The sequence below is a fragment of the Lissotriton helveticus genome, chromosome 2_1 (assembly GCF_964261635.1).
Source record: "Lissotriton helveticus chromosome 2_1, aLisHel1.1, whole genome shotgun sequence".
NCBI lineage: Eukaryota > Metazoa > Chordata > Amphibia > Caudata > Salamandridae > Lissotriton > Lissotriton helveticus.
Genome location: NC_136059.1, coordinates 1,207,988,405 through 1,208,002,985, shown reverse-complemented (window position 1 = coordinate 1,208,002,985; position 14,581 = coordinate 1,207,988,405). Strand labels below are relative to the sequence as shown.

The 14,581-nt window shown below is 45.1% G+C and overlaps 1 protein-coding gene across 1 annotated transcript in view; it reads left to right on the top strand.

Moving 5' to 3' along the window:
• Positions 1–14,581, top strand: part of MTTP (microsomal triglyceride transfer protein) — a 324,058-nt gene that overhangs the window by 254,657 nt on the left and 54,820 nt on the right. The window contains exon 12 of the mRNA XM_078676089.1: positions 11,455–11,666. Within this exon, the coding sequence (XP_078532215.1) occupies positions 11,455–11,666 (212 nt within the window). The remainder of the gene's footprint in view (positions 1–11,454; positions 11,667–14,581) is intronic.

Sequence of the window (14,581 nt, the reverse complement as noted above, 5' to 3'; positions counted from 1 at the left end):
GTTACAGCATGCAAATTCGCAGATGTGTTGTGGTGCGAGAATATGTTGCCGGAGCAAAGTAAAAAGCAAATAACACATTAGCCAATGAAAACTACAACACTAAAACAGCAACTAACAGTAGTGGCTTCAGGTAACCAGTGTGTGTTCATCCTCCCCGGGACCTCCGTCTGGGATAGGGGGGCAGGGGCGGTGAATCAGAGAGATCTGAGTACAGAGCGCTCATACTTCCTGGTGAGGCCAATACTCGGCGGCCATCTTATGAGGTTGACGCTCCAGTCTTCCTCGAGCCCTGACTACATAGGCTCCCAGCGCTGACGCGCCGAGTAATTCTTGAACTGATCACTCCTGCGCTAGCGCTCTGGGTGGCAACACCGTTTTTGTATTACTGCAAGTATCTTTTTAAAGTATGTTCTGGTGATTTTAAAATATCTTGTTGTTGCTAAAATTTAATTGTGCGCTGACTCCCCGGTCCACCGCAGCGATTTAGGCTGTTTGTGTGGAGGGAGTACAGAGCGCTCATACTTCCTGGTGGGGCCAATACTCGGCGGCCATCTTATGAGGTTGACGCTCCAGTCTTCCTCGAGCCCTGACTACATAGGCTCCCAGCGCTGACGCGCCGAGTAATTCTTGAACTGATCACTCCTGCGCTAGTGCTCTGGGTGGCAACACCGTTTTTGTATTACTGCAAGTGTCTTTTTAAAGTACGTTCTGGTGATTTTAAAATATCTTGTTGTTGCTAAAATTTAATTGTGCGCTGACTCCCCGGTCCACCGCAGCGATTTAGGCTGTTTGTGTGGAGGGAGTACAGAGCGCTCATACTTCCTGGTGGGGCCAATACTCGGCGGCCATCTTATGAGGTTGACGCTCCAGTCTTTCTCAAGCCCAATCTATATTAAACTCCTGTCCCGCCGCGCAGCGGGAGCGCCGTAGACGCGCCGAAGAGGCGCCAAAGAGAAGCCAGTCTGCACCAGTCCACGTCCAGACATGCCCAGATCCCTGTCCCAGCCTGGCACCATGGTAGGGAATCGCCTTATATATAGCGCCTCCTCCTTACAGGCACTAAGACCCACTGTCAACCCTTTATGTTTACATTCGGTCCTCCCTATAAAATCGAAGGCCCGTTGTAAAACATGTAACTGGGAACTGCCCAACCCGAGTACAGGGAAACACCCCCCCTATGTACAACTGGAGGATGTTCCTTCTTAATTGTCGGTTGTTGCCGAAACACTGTACTGAATTGGCCATGCTGATAGAGGAGCTCAGCCCTGACGTCCTCTTTTTAACAGAGACATGGCTCCAGTTGGAAACTGGTCCTACAACAGTATGGGCCACCCCCAGGCTACACTCTAAAGCGACTGGATCGCAAGTCAGGCAGAGGTGGAGGGCTGGCCATTATCTACAGAGACAACTACAGATGTTGTGTCACTCCCTCCACCATGCCAGTCTGCGAGAGCCTACACTTCACCCTCGAATTTACCCCCACCACCACCTTTTCAGGCATTTTAGTCTACCGACCGCCTGGCTCCCTCAGCGACTTCGTCACAATTATGACGGATATTGCTGCCAACTTAGTGCTCACCTCGGCAAATCTCACTCTGTTGGGCGACCTGAATTTGCATCTGGACGATCCGCTTGATTCAGCAGCCAACAGTCTTCGACTGAATCTCCAAGCCATTGATCTGCTCCAGAAAGGCTTCCACCCCACGCATACTAAGGGGCATCTCCTAGATCACATCTTTAGTAATTTGGATAGCCTAAGGGTTGAGTTACCTACACCACTACCTTGGACCGACCACTACTTAATACCCTTTATATGGTCCACAAGTACCCGCCTCATCTCACAAAACAATAATAGACACTGGGGGAGAAAATGGGTCTCGCTTTCCTTTTCCAAGTGGAAATCGGCTCTCATCGAACATCTACCTCCGAAGGTGACGAATCCCAGCACTGCCACCGCCAATTTTAACAATTGGATTCTTAATACCCTTGACCAAGTTCTCCCGAAGGAATCCTTGCACTCAATAAAAATATCTAAAGTAGCCCCTTGGTACTCCCCCGCCCTGAGAACTATGAAACAATTCTGCCGTAAATTAGAGAGAGCTTGGAGACAAGAATACTCGCAATCCAAGAAAGCAGAGTACAGAGCTGCAATCAAGCTATACAAAAATGACCTGAAATCCGCACAAGCCCTATTCTATGACTCTAAAATCAACCTAGCTTCAAATTCCCCCAAAGAAATTTTTTAAATTGCCAAATCATTAATCTCTCTCCCCCCTGAGCGTCCGTCTTTGGTCGGTGCGCAAGCCCGATGTAACAATCTAGCCACCTTCTTTTCCCAGAAGATTCAGGCCATTTACTCCTCCTTTGCCACTGGTAGAAGTGACCTGGAGACTACCGCCGCTACTAACTCTGACCCTCCAGTTCCCTGCTTACTTGATGAGTTTCCTCTATTAGACTCCGTCTCATTGGATAGAATGATCCCTAAAGTCACCTCGGGATCTCCTAATGACCCAGCACCCCCGCAGACCCTTACCAAGGTCATTGATGCCATTCGCCCTGTCATCTTAGATGTCCTCAATTCCTCCATAACCTCCAGCTCTGTCCCAGCCTTGTGGAAATGTGCGATAGTTAAGGCCCTTTTGAAAAAGCCTACCTTAGATCAGAACAACTTGGCCAACTTTCGCCCAATCTCCTTACTCCCCTGGATGAGCAAACTGCTTGAGAGGCACATTAATAACATCTTAGTAGATTATTTAGAATCAAACAATCTGCTATGTGCCTATCAGACGGGATTCCGCCCTCAACACGGAACCGAAACTGCTTTATTAGCAGTAACGGAAGAAACCAGATCTGTGCTGGACCGGGGAGGGAAAGCAGCCATCATACTATTAGACCTCAGCGCCGTGTTTGACACGGTCAACCATGCCACACTATTACATCGCCTGGAATGGCTGACTTCCTTCCTGGACGAGCGCTTCTTCCAGGTGTTTGAGGGTGAGGCAGTTTCCTCCAAGCAACCACTCAGGTGTGGGGTTCCCCAGGGCTCTGCCCTAAGCCCCACACTTTTTAATGTCTACATGCGACCTCTAGCAGGGATAGTCCATCCCTTCGTTGTGCGAATTGTCACCTACGTGGACGACACCCAACTGGTGGTCTCTCTGGACCACACTGAGGGGTGACCAACACCCTGGGCCCCTGTCTACAGGTGGTGGCCAAGTGGATGCAATCTTCCTATCTCAGACTTAATGGGGAGAAGACAGAGATTATGCTGCTGGGCAACCTCGCACTGACCACTCTGGCTTCCATCTGGCCCACCTGTCTTGGCTCTCCTCCTCCCCCTAAACCTCAGATAAAGAGTCTTGGAGTTTGGCTCGATAAAGCATTAGATTTCTCGGTTCAGGCCACCAGAACGGCATCCATCTGCATCGGGCTAATGAGAATGCTTCGGAAGGTGCTCCCTTTACTTCCATTCCAGGCGAGGAGATTCATGGTTCAGGCCCTGATACTCTCCCGCCTGGATTATGGAAATGCTTTATACCTAGGAACCCCGGCGTCAGTGACCAATAGACTCCAAGTCACGCAAAACTGTGCTGCCCGATTATTATTTAACATTCCTCGTTGGCATTCAGCCAAGAAGGCCCTAAAAGAACTACACTGGCTCCCAGTGGCTGACAGAGTACACTTTAAGGGCATGTGCATCGCGCATAAATCCTTTCAACGCATGGGTCCTGCCATCCTGCTCCCCCTGGTTGTACCCTACACCCCTTCCAGAACCCTTCGCTCCAGTGCATTGCATCTAGCCACCACAACCAAAATCAATAAAGCCCGTTGGGGCGGCCGTTCATTCTCGCACATCGCTGCGAGAATGTGGAATTCTCTCCCGCTCAATCTTAGAGAGAATAACAACCGGATGGCATTCAGGAAAGCTCTGAAAACACACCTGTTTGCAAAAGCGTGTTAACCCTTCCCGGCCCTCGCCATAGTAATCAGTTAAAGCGCGGCGAGGCCTCCGGGTAGTTTCGCGCTATATAAATATAATTTTTCATTTCATTTAATTTCATCTGGGGGTTTGTGTCCCCACATGTAAAAGGGGCAGGGAGGCAGAAAGTATAAGCAGGATATTCAGAGCCCAGCCCTGTGAGAACTGCCTTGCCTCATCGCACATGCATAAGCTGCATCAGTTGTAAATATATACACACTCCTATTCACCTGCCTGCCCATGGGCATATACATACATACACACACTAGCCACATCACACACGCTGCCATTCATATGCCCCCACAAACATACACATCATTCAGGTGTCCAGGGAAATTGTCCGTGTGGTCTCCGAGGATACAGCAGAGCCGGAAACTGATGAGTGCCCAGAGGGCCTAGCTTGCTGTGACTCCACAGCCATCACACCTTCCAACATGTAACCCCACAGCTCCAGGGCCCTGTCCGCATTCTTATCAGTGTGGACCCGCTTTAGCAGTCACTCTTCCACCACACCCAAGTTGTGGAAATCCACCCTCCATCTGTCCAGCGTGGGGGGCTGGAGATGTGTCCAGTGGACCGCGATGCAATGCTTAGCCTGCACCAATCCCAACAAGGCAAATCTGTGTTTCATCGGTGTCCCATTTTTTTATCTGGACCTGCATGACCTCCAGCAGTTCATGCAGAATACCATCCTAGTAAGTCCATAGTTTAACACAGTCCCAAGTCATATGGAGATCACATTACATTTAATCTATGAAGTTGTTGAGGTGTTAGGTAGGTGCGGTGCAATTATCAGAACTGTGTGAGCTTGAAGCGGGCATTACTGGCAACCTCCTAGACTTGTGTGAACGCCCATCACCATTCATCAGACGTGAGGGGCTCTGGCAGGTAAGCCTACCACCTATTGCGAATCCCTGTCATGTCCACCCTAGGGTTGCCAAAGCAAAGAGGAGTGGTGATAATGGACCTCCCTGCTACATACCTCGCTCTATGGGTTTACGTTCAGAGACTACAGTTCTATTACAGACATATGTCACAGATTGGATGTAAAGCAGTAGGACCCTCGAAATGAACACATGGGCTAGTCCCATCCTCCATATTACCTCCCAAAGGTAGTCCCATCTGATGGTGTTGAAGGTCTTTTCAATATCGAATGCCACAGCCGCGGCCCGAAGGCCCGTGCCCACCACAGAGTGGAGCACATGGGGTTGCCTCCGCAGATTCATCTGTGTTCCCCTACCCGGCATAAAGCAACATTGGTCCTCATGGACCAAATGGGTCCCCACACATCCCAGGCATATTGACAGGGACTTCAACCAGTAGCAGCTTGCAGGTAATAAGGGTGAAGGAGCGGGGAGGAGAGAGGTGGCGGGGGACAAAATAAAAAAAAAATTAATAATAATACTACTTACCTCTTTGCCGGCCGTGTCTCTCCTCCGCTTCTCCACCAAGTCACCCAGGCTCCCCAAAGCCAATCACAACTCTGCCATGCATTATTGTGATTGGCTCCCCTAAGCTAATCACAATGCTGCAATGCAGCATTGTGATTGGTCTGAGCACCGCGGATCAGCACTAAAATAGGGACTGGGGGCCTGGGCATGTTCCCCACCGGGCTGTGTAATGCAGCCTGGTGGGAAACATGCAAAGTGTGCATGACGGTTTGGCCGGCCCAAGCAGTCATGCACACTTGGAGTGTGCAAACCACTCCTCCCCCTGTGCCTCCATTCCGCCCCACCCAAGCCCAGCCCCAAACCTGTGAAAAATAAAATTATAAAAACTACGTTATTTCCTGCTCAAAGAGCAGTGGGATGACGCTCCACCGCCTTAGCGGAGGAGCCACCCCTGTCTTCACCAGGACTTTAGTGTCAACTCCAGGCATGGACAGGGGATGGCAGGAACTGGATTCCATCGGATCTTTGCCAGGTTTTGGGAGCATGACAATCTAGGCCTCCCACATGGATTGTGGTAGGGAACCTGTATTTCTGGATTCCTGAAGAGTCTCCAGTAAGCACGACAGTAAGAGGCCAGCGAGTGTCTGATAGTATTCCACATGGAGCAAGTCCAGGATCAGAGCCCTGCAGTGTGCCATGTAACCAATAGCTTCCTGCAATTCCTCTACTCGAAGGTCCGTAAACAGTCGCCAGGTGGTCCAGCAGTAGTGAGTTCATGCCGGCCTGAGTTTTGAACACCAACACGATGCTGCACTGTCAACAAGGACTCCAAATAATCCTTGACCCTGAGTACCTCACGTTGAAGGTCCGTCAGAACCCCTTGTGTCTAAGTCAGTTCCCGTTCAAGGTGCCGTCTCATACCACCAGCCTTGAACAAGCATTCTGCCCATGTCATCAGCTTCAGAGTGTCCCACTCAAGCCATCACCAAGCAGTGGACAGCCAGTTCATACCTAGGTACCCGGCAGCTACCTTGCGGAGCTCCTTACGGAACAGCGTGTCACCGAGTGTCTCCGGCCAAAGACACTTGAAAGGGACCTGCAAGCTGGTGCCGTCCATTCTAGCAGATACGGAGCATGGCCTGAAATAAATCTACGCAGGATTTGGATCTGCAATGTGGCAGCCGCCTTGTCACTAGAGACCAAGAACCTGTTGAGCAGGCCATAAGTCTCATGTGTGGGGACATATATGTAGTGTAGGCATTCCATCACTGCGCGTAGGGCGTATGTCATGTGCGGCTTAGTACACGGCCTTGGTGGGTGTCCGTCTAAACTGCAGTTGAGCATGCAGTTGAAGTTTCCAGCCCATAACAGAGTTACACCAACATATGGGACCAATTCCCTTTCCAACTTCAGGTAAAAACCAACATGATCTACATTCGGAGCATAGACTTTCAGCAGAAACGTGAACTTTTACAAAGCCTGAAATGCCAACACTGATTTTCTTTCCTTATTTTTTAATGAAATAAGAATAAGAAGAAAAATATTTTTATTTTAAAGAAAACTTTGGTTAACATTTTTATATTTGCCACTAAATAATATTTTGGGACTCAAGCAAGAGGATGGGAAACAGCAGATGTTGTAAAAGTGTAGGGATGATGCTGCTAATTATACCATTATTAGTAGTTGGCCTGTTGGTGTGCTTACTGATTCCTGTGTGAAATGTTTCAGGTTATATAAAAGGTAGCGATGAAGATAAAACTAATCATGACGAATTTAAACAATTGATACCAATACATGAAGAACATTTAGGGGCCCATTAGTCGGTCCGCGACCCCTGAGGAGGAGGGAACGTCCGCATGGGCTGCGGCGTTCCCTCCTGTGCAATTAGGATGTGACCGCCACCCTGGCGGTCACATCCTCCATTTTTAACATTGGGGCGGGTGCGGCTTCAAGCTGCACCCGCCGCAATGTTAAAAAAGCACGCATTGCATTTACATGCAGAAAGTCTGTCTGCATGTAAAAGCAGGGGGGTACCATCGGTACCCCCCATGTGCACCCCTCACCCCCCCTTCACCCTGGGGGCCCGCAACGGGCCCCATGAAGTGCACATCCGTATGCTTTTCCACGGCGGAGAACCCGCCGCGGAAAAGCATATCTGCTACGCAATCCTAATATGTCTCGCGGTGTCTGAGAGACACCGCCACCATATAGGAGCTTTTCCGCCGCGGTTGTAAGAGGCGGAAAGAAACCAAGAACCACGAGCCATCCTAATTTGGCGGTGGGTCTTTGGAGGCTCCGCGGCGGTTTTCCCGCATCCTCCGGGCCGGCGGTGGCTTCCGCCGGCCTGGAGGATGCGGGAAAACCGCGATCGTAATGTGCCCCTTAGTTAGGGGTTTTAATAATAATGTGTATACTAAAATGATTGGGTATATATAGACTTGGTAAAGACTAGTACATGCTACATATGTACTTACCATCCCAGATCAGCTGGAGAGGGTTCGACGAATGTACAATTAGAGGTTTCATACTCATTGTCTTGATATATTGACATTGCTATTATCAATCATGAAGAGTTTCTTTTTATCTGACTGATTTCAATGTGTATTCAGAAAATGTGTTTATTAATGAGAATGATACAAGAATTGAATATGGTGAGTATTTGAGGGCAGGGCTGGACTGGCTGTAGAGGGCACTGGGCATTTCCCCGGTGGGCCGCCAGCGTGTGGGCGATTTTGGGCCCTTAGGGGCCGTTTTTGTTACAGGGCCATTTTTGCAGCAAAGCTGCAATATCGCCCCCCTGTAACAAAATCGTCCACAACTCCAACCCCCTCGGGGGGCCGGCTTTGCACTTTGCCAGGGCTGGTTTCGGTTCCCAGTCTGAGTCTGTTTGAGGGCGATTGCACAAAACATATACAATAATAATTTGAATAAGGAATATTTTTCTTTATTGAGTAATGAAGGGTGTGATTTTATTAGAGAATATAATGAGATAGGCTCGAAAATAGTGAGAAATTTCGAGGAGCAGAAGATTGCTTTCGAAGACATAAAAAAAGAAAAGGAATTTAGTTATTCAGGCTTATATCCTAGGTTGGGAGTGGACCAGGAAAGGAAATGTGAAATTTGTATTGTAAAGCATATTCCTAGGGAAAAAATGAAAATAATTTGTAGATGAAAGCATGTGAGATAAACCATATGAAGTTAGTGGAGACTTCTGTATTTTAACCTGTCAAGAAATTGGGTAGGTTAATGGTATTTGGCTTTAGTTTTCCCTAGCATTTATCATAGTCAGTTAGATGAAGAACATAAGTTGAGGAAAGTAAAACAAAGCTTTGGACAAGTCATTCTAGACATTTTTTGGGCAATTATTCCCCCAATACATGAAACTGTGAATGATGTGAAGATTGGTGATGGTCTACAGTAGTAGATAGATGTGCTATAGGTACAGCAGGCTCTTTTAAATTTGTAAATGTGGAGATGGTAGCCATTAGAGTAATAGTCATGCAAAACCGTCTTCCCTTAGATAGTTTTTTGGCAAAAGAGTGCACAGTTTGTAAGGTAATTAAGGCAGTGAGGTATTGTAGCTACATGTCAGATTACAGTGGAGTGATTGATTCTTTTATTAGTAACATAACATAACTAATTTGACTCATGGGATTAGATCATTGACGAAACCAGGATTATGGAAGAGTGTAGGATCCCTAGGAAGTAGGTTTGGTAAAGTAGGTGAATGATAAGTAATATTGGCGGTGGTGTTCTTCTATCAATCAGTGCAAACCCCTATAATAATAATGATTTGTGCAATTGCTCCATTTCATTTGTTGAAACTTTTAAAGTGCATAATTAGTAGATATAATCGGAGCACTGAGAGCAATACTACTTCGAGAAAAAGAAAAAGGTCAATGGATGTGGAAATGGACAAAAACAAGGATTGAATGCATCAACAATTAAAGTAATTGGTGTAGAATGTTTGATTATCTAAGAACATGAAAGTTACAACCAACCAATAGCAGATTAATAACGTTTATTAATGGGTAAAAGTGATTATTAAAAAAAAATAATCAAAAGGAGAGGTCCTAAAAGTTTTTTTAAATGTGCAATTGTGGGTGACATTATTTGTGTGAATTACTAATTCTAATGCTGCATATTATTGTAACTGATGAACCAATGATTTTACCCTTAAAACAATGTGATTATTTTGTTTAGAAGTGTGATTAATAAAGTATAGTTTCCCACATTTGTGTGCATGCTGCGGCAACAAATGATGGACGGAATGCTGAATAAATCAAGCATTCACCCCCAGTCCAGAGATCTGGGTTAAATCTATCATTCTTTTGCTCACTACCTTTTGCATTTAACACCCCAAGTGGGACGGGTATGCCCAGACGTAGGTCCTGTGTTCTCCATGCCACTGGAGTGAAGCAAGCCTGTCTGATATGGGGTGATACCCCAAAACCAGTTCCAGGAAGCTTGTTTCCGGTCCAGGGAAGACCTGGCCTAACAGCTCGGGCTGGAATGTTCCCAAGGGGAACAGGGTCAAGACTGATTTGCATATGGCTGGGTTTGAACTGGAATGGCTGGGGGAGCAAAAACACTATAGATTCATGCCAAGATCTCTGTACTGGGATGAATGTTTGACATTGTTCAGCATTCTGTCCATCAAGTATTCTTTTTGCATTTTTGTGAAAGACACCTATTATTTAAAATGGATGTAGTTTCTGGTATTCTGCTCATCTTTCTCTTGCCCCTCCCAATCAACGCCCCCCTGCCAGTCTTCTCTCCCCACAGTTTCTGCGAAACACAGAGCGCTATGACATGAAAGAACTATTGTATTGGAATGTGTTTATTGTGAATGAAACTTTCCATCATGTACCCAATGTATCATTTTGAAAGGATTTCCACTGAAAGTTTGGATATAAGAGAATAGAAAAACATTTTGAATACCAATTGTTTGAGAAATGTTTCATATTATGTAGTACATCTCTGGAGTGCAGTTGCTGAGAAAGTAAGCAGAAGATGTTTCTTACCTTAAGAAATGGGTTAGTGTTAAGAACTTTTCTTACTACTAAATAGTTTTTGGTTTGCAATGCAACCTAGCAATGATCATACAATGCTTAATTTGCAGTTTTTTTTATTGATATGCATAAATTGTGTATGAAAACCCCTAGTTATGAAGGTTCGGGGGAGACTTCTCATTTTCCCCCTGAGACTCAATTATTATTTGAGACTTTGTTTGCCTCTCTTAGGATGCTGTCAGTTCTCTACATGAGTTGGACACTTAACATCTAAGGATTTAATTGTCTAAATAAGGATTTTGTTTTGATTTGTGATTCTGTTTCTGGGCCTTCATGGCAGATAATGCATTTCTGTAATCTTTTTATCAAGAAATCTGTAATATATCTATAAACTGTATTTTTGATCAAGAACTTGGATATTGGAAAAGTCTCAGTTTGTAATTTAACCTTTCTCTGCTAAACTAATGTCATTGATGGAGTGGGTAGTCACTTACCGCTAGATCAATGAGAAATTTCACAGAACCAAACTGCCTAAGGTGAAATTTGTGGTTCATATGATATTGGGGTTCAGGAGATTATTGGGGTACGGCTCCCACACCATCTCTAAATCATGTGGTGTAGATTCTATTTATGTAAGAAAAGATTAAGTGAAAATAGTTTTTTCAGAGGACTGGATGTTACCACCCTTCTCTGAGCCAGATATTTTCCTTGGATGTGACAAGGCATCCGAGCCCTGCAATAGTAGGTTTACGTTTTTGATGAGTCAATGCAATGTAAGGACTTGGGGAAGGGAGCAAGAAGACTGAAATTTGTTTATCTACATCAAGACAGTAAGGTGCATCATTACTTCAATATGCATCATCACGAGGGTTAGCTACTCCTAACTGATCAAATATCCAGTTATTTTTGTATAGTGTGTCAAGCAAGGTAGAAATAGAAAGCATCTAAAAATCAGGGTGAGATGTGGGTCTTTGAGAAAAAGCAGGCTCAGTTGCTGATGCCATAAATATCAGCAAGTTATGTCTTCTAACCTTTTTCGCCACATATATATATTGGTTATATTTCTGAATAGGTTCGAAAAGCAATGAACAGAATTTATCACCAGAATCGCAAGATTCATGAAAAGACAGTGAGGACGGCTGCTGCAGATGTCATCTTGAACAGTAATCCATCCTACATGGAAGTTAAAAACATACTTCTCTCGATTGGAGAACTGTCCCATGAAATGAATAAATACATGCTTTCCGTCATCGAAGATGTTCTACATTTTGAACTGCCCGCAAGGTAAGTTTCACACTGTTCACACATTCACTGTTTGAATTTAACCCGATTAGAAGGTGCAGGTCAGCGGTTGAATTCACGTGTCAGGGGGAGATTCCCTTCTTAGACAATTTGACCTGTTTAGATAATGAGTCAATATCACAACTGAGATGTGACTACCATTTTTTTGCAACTAATTAGGCACTATTCTGTGTGAAAAACCACGTATTGTCATCAATGATTATTTAAAATTATGTTTTGACCCAAACTATGGGGCCGATTCACAGAACAGAACTAATTTATGACAAAATCCTAAATTTACCACTTTTTGTATTCACAGAAGGCATTTAGTAGTCTTAAATTAGGATGTTGTCCTGAGTTAGGATTTTGTCCTGAATTAGGATTGTGTCTTAAATTAGGATTTTGTCTTCAATTAGGATTTTGTCTCAAGTTAGGATTTTGTCCTAAATTAGGATTTTGTCTTAAATTAGGATTTTGTCTTAAATTAGGATTTTGTCTTAAGTTAAATTTAAGACAAACTTAAGTTAAATTTAAATTTAATTTAGGACAAAATCCTAATTTAGAACAAAATCCTAATTTAAGACAAAATCTAAATTTAGGACAAAATCCAAATTTAGGACAAAATCCTAATTTAAGACAAAATCCTAACTTCGGACAAAATCCTAATTTAAGACCTGGAGCCATATGTAGGTAGCTTAATACCGGTCGGTAATGGCCGAAAATCGGTAAATTTGCCGTTGCTGACCAGTATTGAGCTTTTTCTAATGTAGGTGGCTGGATTTAAGGATTCGGTAATTTACCGATTCGGTAATTTAAGGTATCTGTAAATTACCGAATCCTTAAAATACCGAATCGGTAAATTACCGAATCCTTAAATCCTATGTAGGGAGCACTCAAGTGAGTGCATTTTTTATTTAAGGATTCGTTATTTACCACCAACTACAAGTTGGTGGTAAATATTGAAAACCTTTAAAAAAGCAATGTTGTGCTTTTTTAAAAGTGCCATGTGGCAGACATACATGCCCTTAGGACATGTATGTCTGCCACATGTGCACACAAGCATGATTCAGGGGTGCAACAGGGTGTCAATGTGACACCCTACCACCCTTGAATATGTTCCCCCTATTACCGATTATCGGTAATAGTGAATTGCTTCCCATTCATTCCTATGGGCCTCCAGGCTCATAGGAATGAATGGGAATTACCGAATCTGTAAATACCGAATCGGTAATAGGGGGAACATATTCAAGGGTGGCAGGGTGTCATATTGACACCCTGTTGCACCCCTGAATCCTGCTTGTGTGCACATGTGGCACACATACATGCCCTAATAGCGAATATTACCGATTCGGTAACATTTATCGCATTTTTACCTACATGCTATTTACTGATTCTTAAATACCGAATTGGTCAAATTCGGTATTTAAGAGTCGGTAAATAGAGATTACATACATATGGCCCAAAATCCTAACTTAAGACTACTAAATGCCTTCTGTGAATACCAAAAGTAGTATGTTTAGGATTTTGTCGTAAGTTAGTTCTGTGAATCGGGCCATAGATTTCAATGAGTAACAAGACATGTACGTTTTTTTATTCTGCCTTCAGGACTGGTCAAACCTCATGCTATGGTGTTTTTCTGTTGCATTGTTTTTTTTAAACTTGGCAAACATCCTAACTATGATGTCCTAAGTTTAAATACTGCTGGGCTGACATACTTTTGAAATTCTAAAGTCAATACTTTGATCACTAGTATTTTGGGTAAAAGAAACAACATTAAGTGGCAATATCTAGTCAAGTCAAGTCAAGTCATAAAATTTATATAGCGCACTACATACCCAGAGGGTTTCAAGGCGCTTGGGGAGGGGAGGGGGGTTATTTGTCAAATATCCACGTTTTAAGTTGTTTTCTGAACGCTAGGTGATTCTGGGTGAGGCGAAGGTAAGCGGGGAGTGAGTTCCATGTTTTGGCAGCCAGGTATGAGAAGGATCTGCCTCCCATGGTGGTTTTGTTGATGCGAGGGACAGTGGCGAATGCTTGGCTGGAAGATCGAAGTTGGCGGGAGGGGGTGTAGAAGGACAGTCGAGAGTTGAGGCAATCTGGTCCGATGTCGTAGAGTGATTTGTGTGCGTGGGTAAGCAGTCGGAAAGTGATCCTCTTATTGACGGGTAGCCAGTGGAGGTCTTTAAGGTGACCAGAGATGTGTTCGTTGCGTGGGATGTCTAATATGAGCCTGGCTGAGGCGTTTTGGATTCGTTGTAGTTTCTTCTGTAGTTTGGCGGTGGTACCTGCGTAGAGGGTGTTTCCGTAGTCCAGTCGGCTCGTGACCAGAGCATGGGTGACTGTTTTCCTTGTTTCGGTGGGGATCCAGCGAAATGTTTTTCTGAGCATGCGAAGGATGTTGAAGCAGGATGAGGATACGGCGCTGACTTGTCTGTTCATTGAAAGTGAAGAGTCCAGGATGACGCCAAGGTTCCGTGCGTGGTCTGTCGGGATGGGTGCTTTTCCGAGGGCTTCCGGCCACCAGGAGTCGTCCCAAGCAGAGGGGGATTTACCTAAGATGAGGACTTCTGTTTTGTCTGAGTTCAGTTTCAGACGGCTTTGTTTCATCCATTCGGCGACTTCTTTCATTCCTTCGTGTAGGTTAGTTTTGGCGGTGCTGGGGTCCTTGGTGAGAGAAAGGATCAGTTGAGTGTCATCCGCGTAAGAGATGATGTTGAGGTTGTGTTGGCGGGCGATGGTCGCGAGGGGGCTCATGTATACGTTGAAGAGGGTGGGGCTGAGTGAGGATCCTTGTGGTACGCCGCAGATGATTTCAGAGGCCTCGGACTTGAATGGTGGGAGGCGGACTCTCTGGGTTCTTCCGGAGAGGAACGAGGTGATCCATTCCAGTGCCTTTCCTTGGATTCCGATGTTTTTGA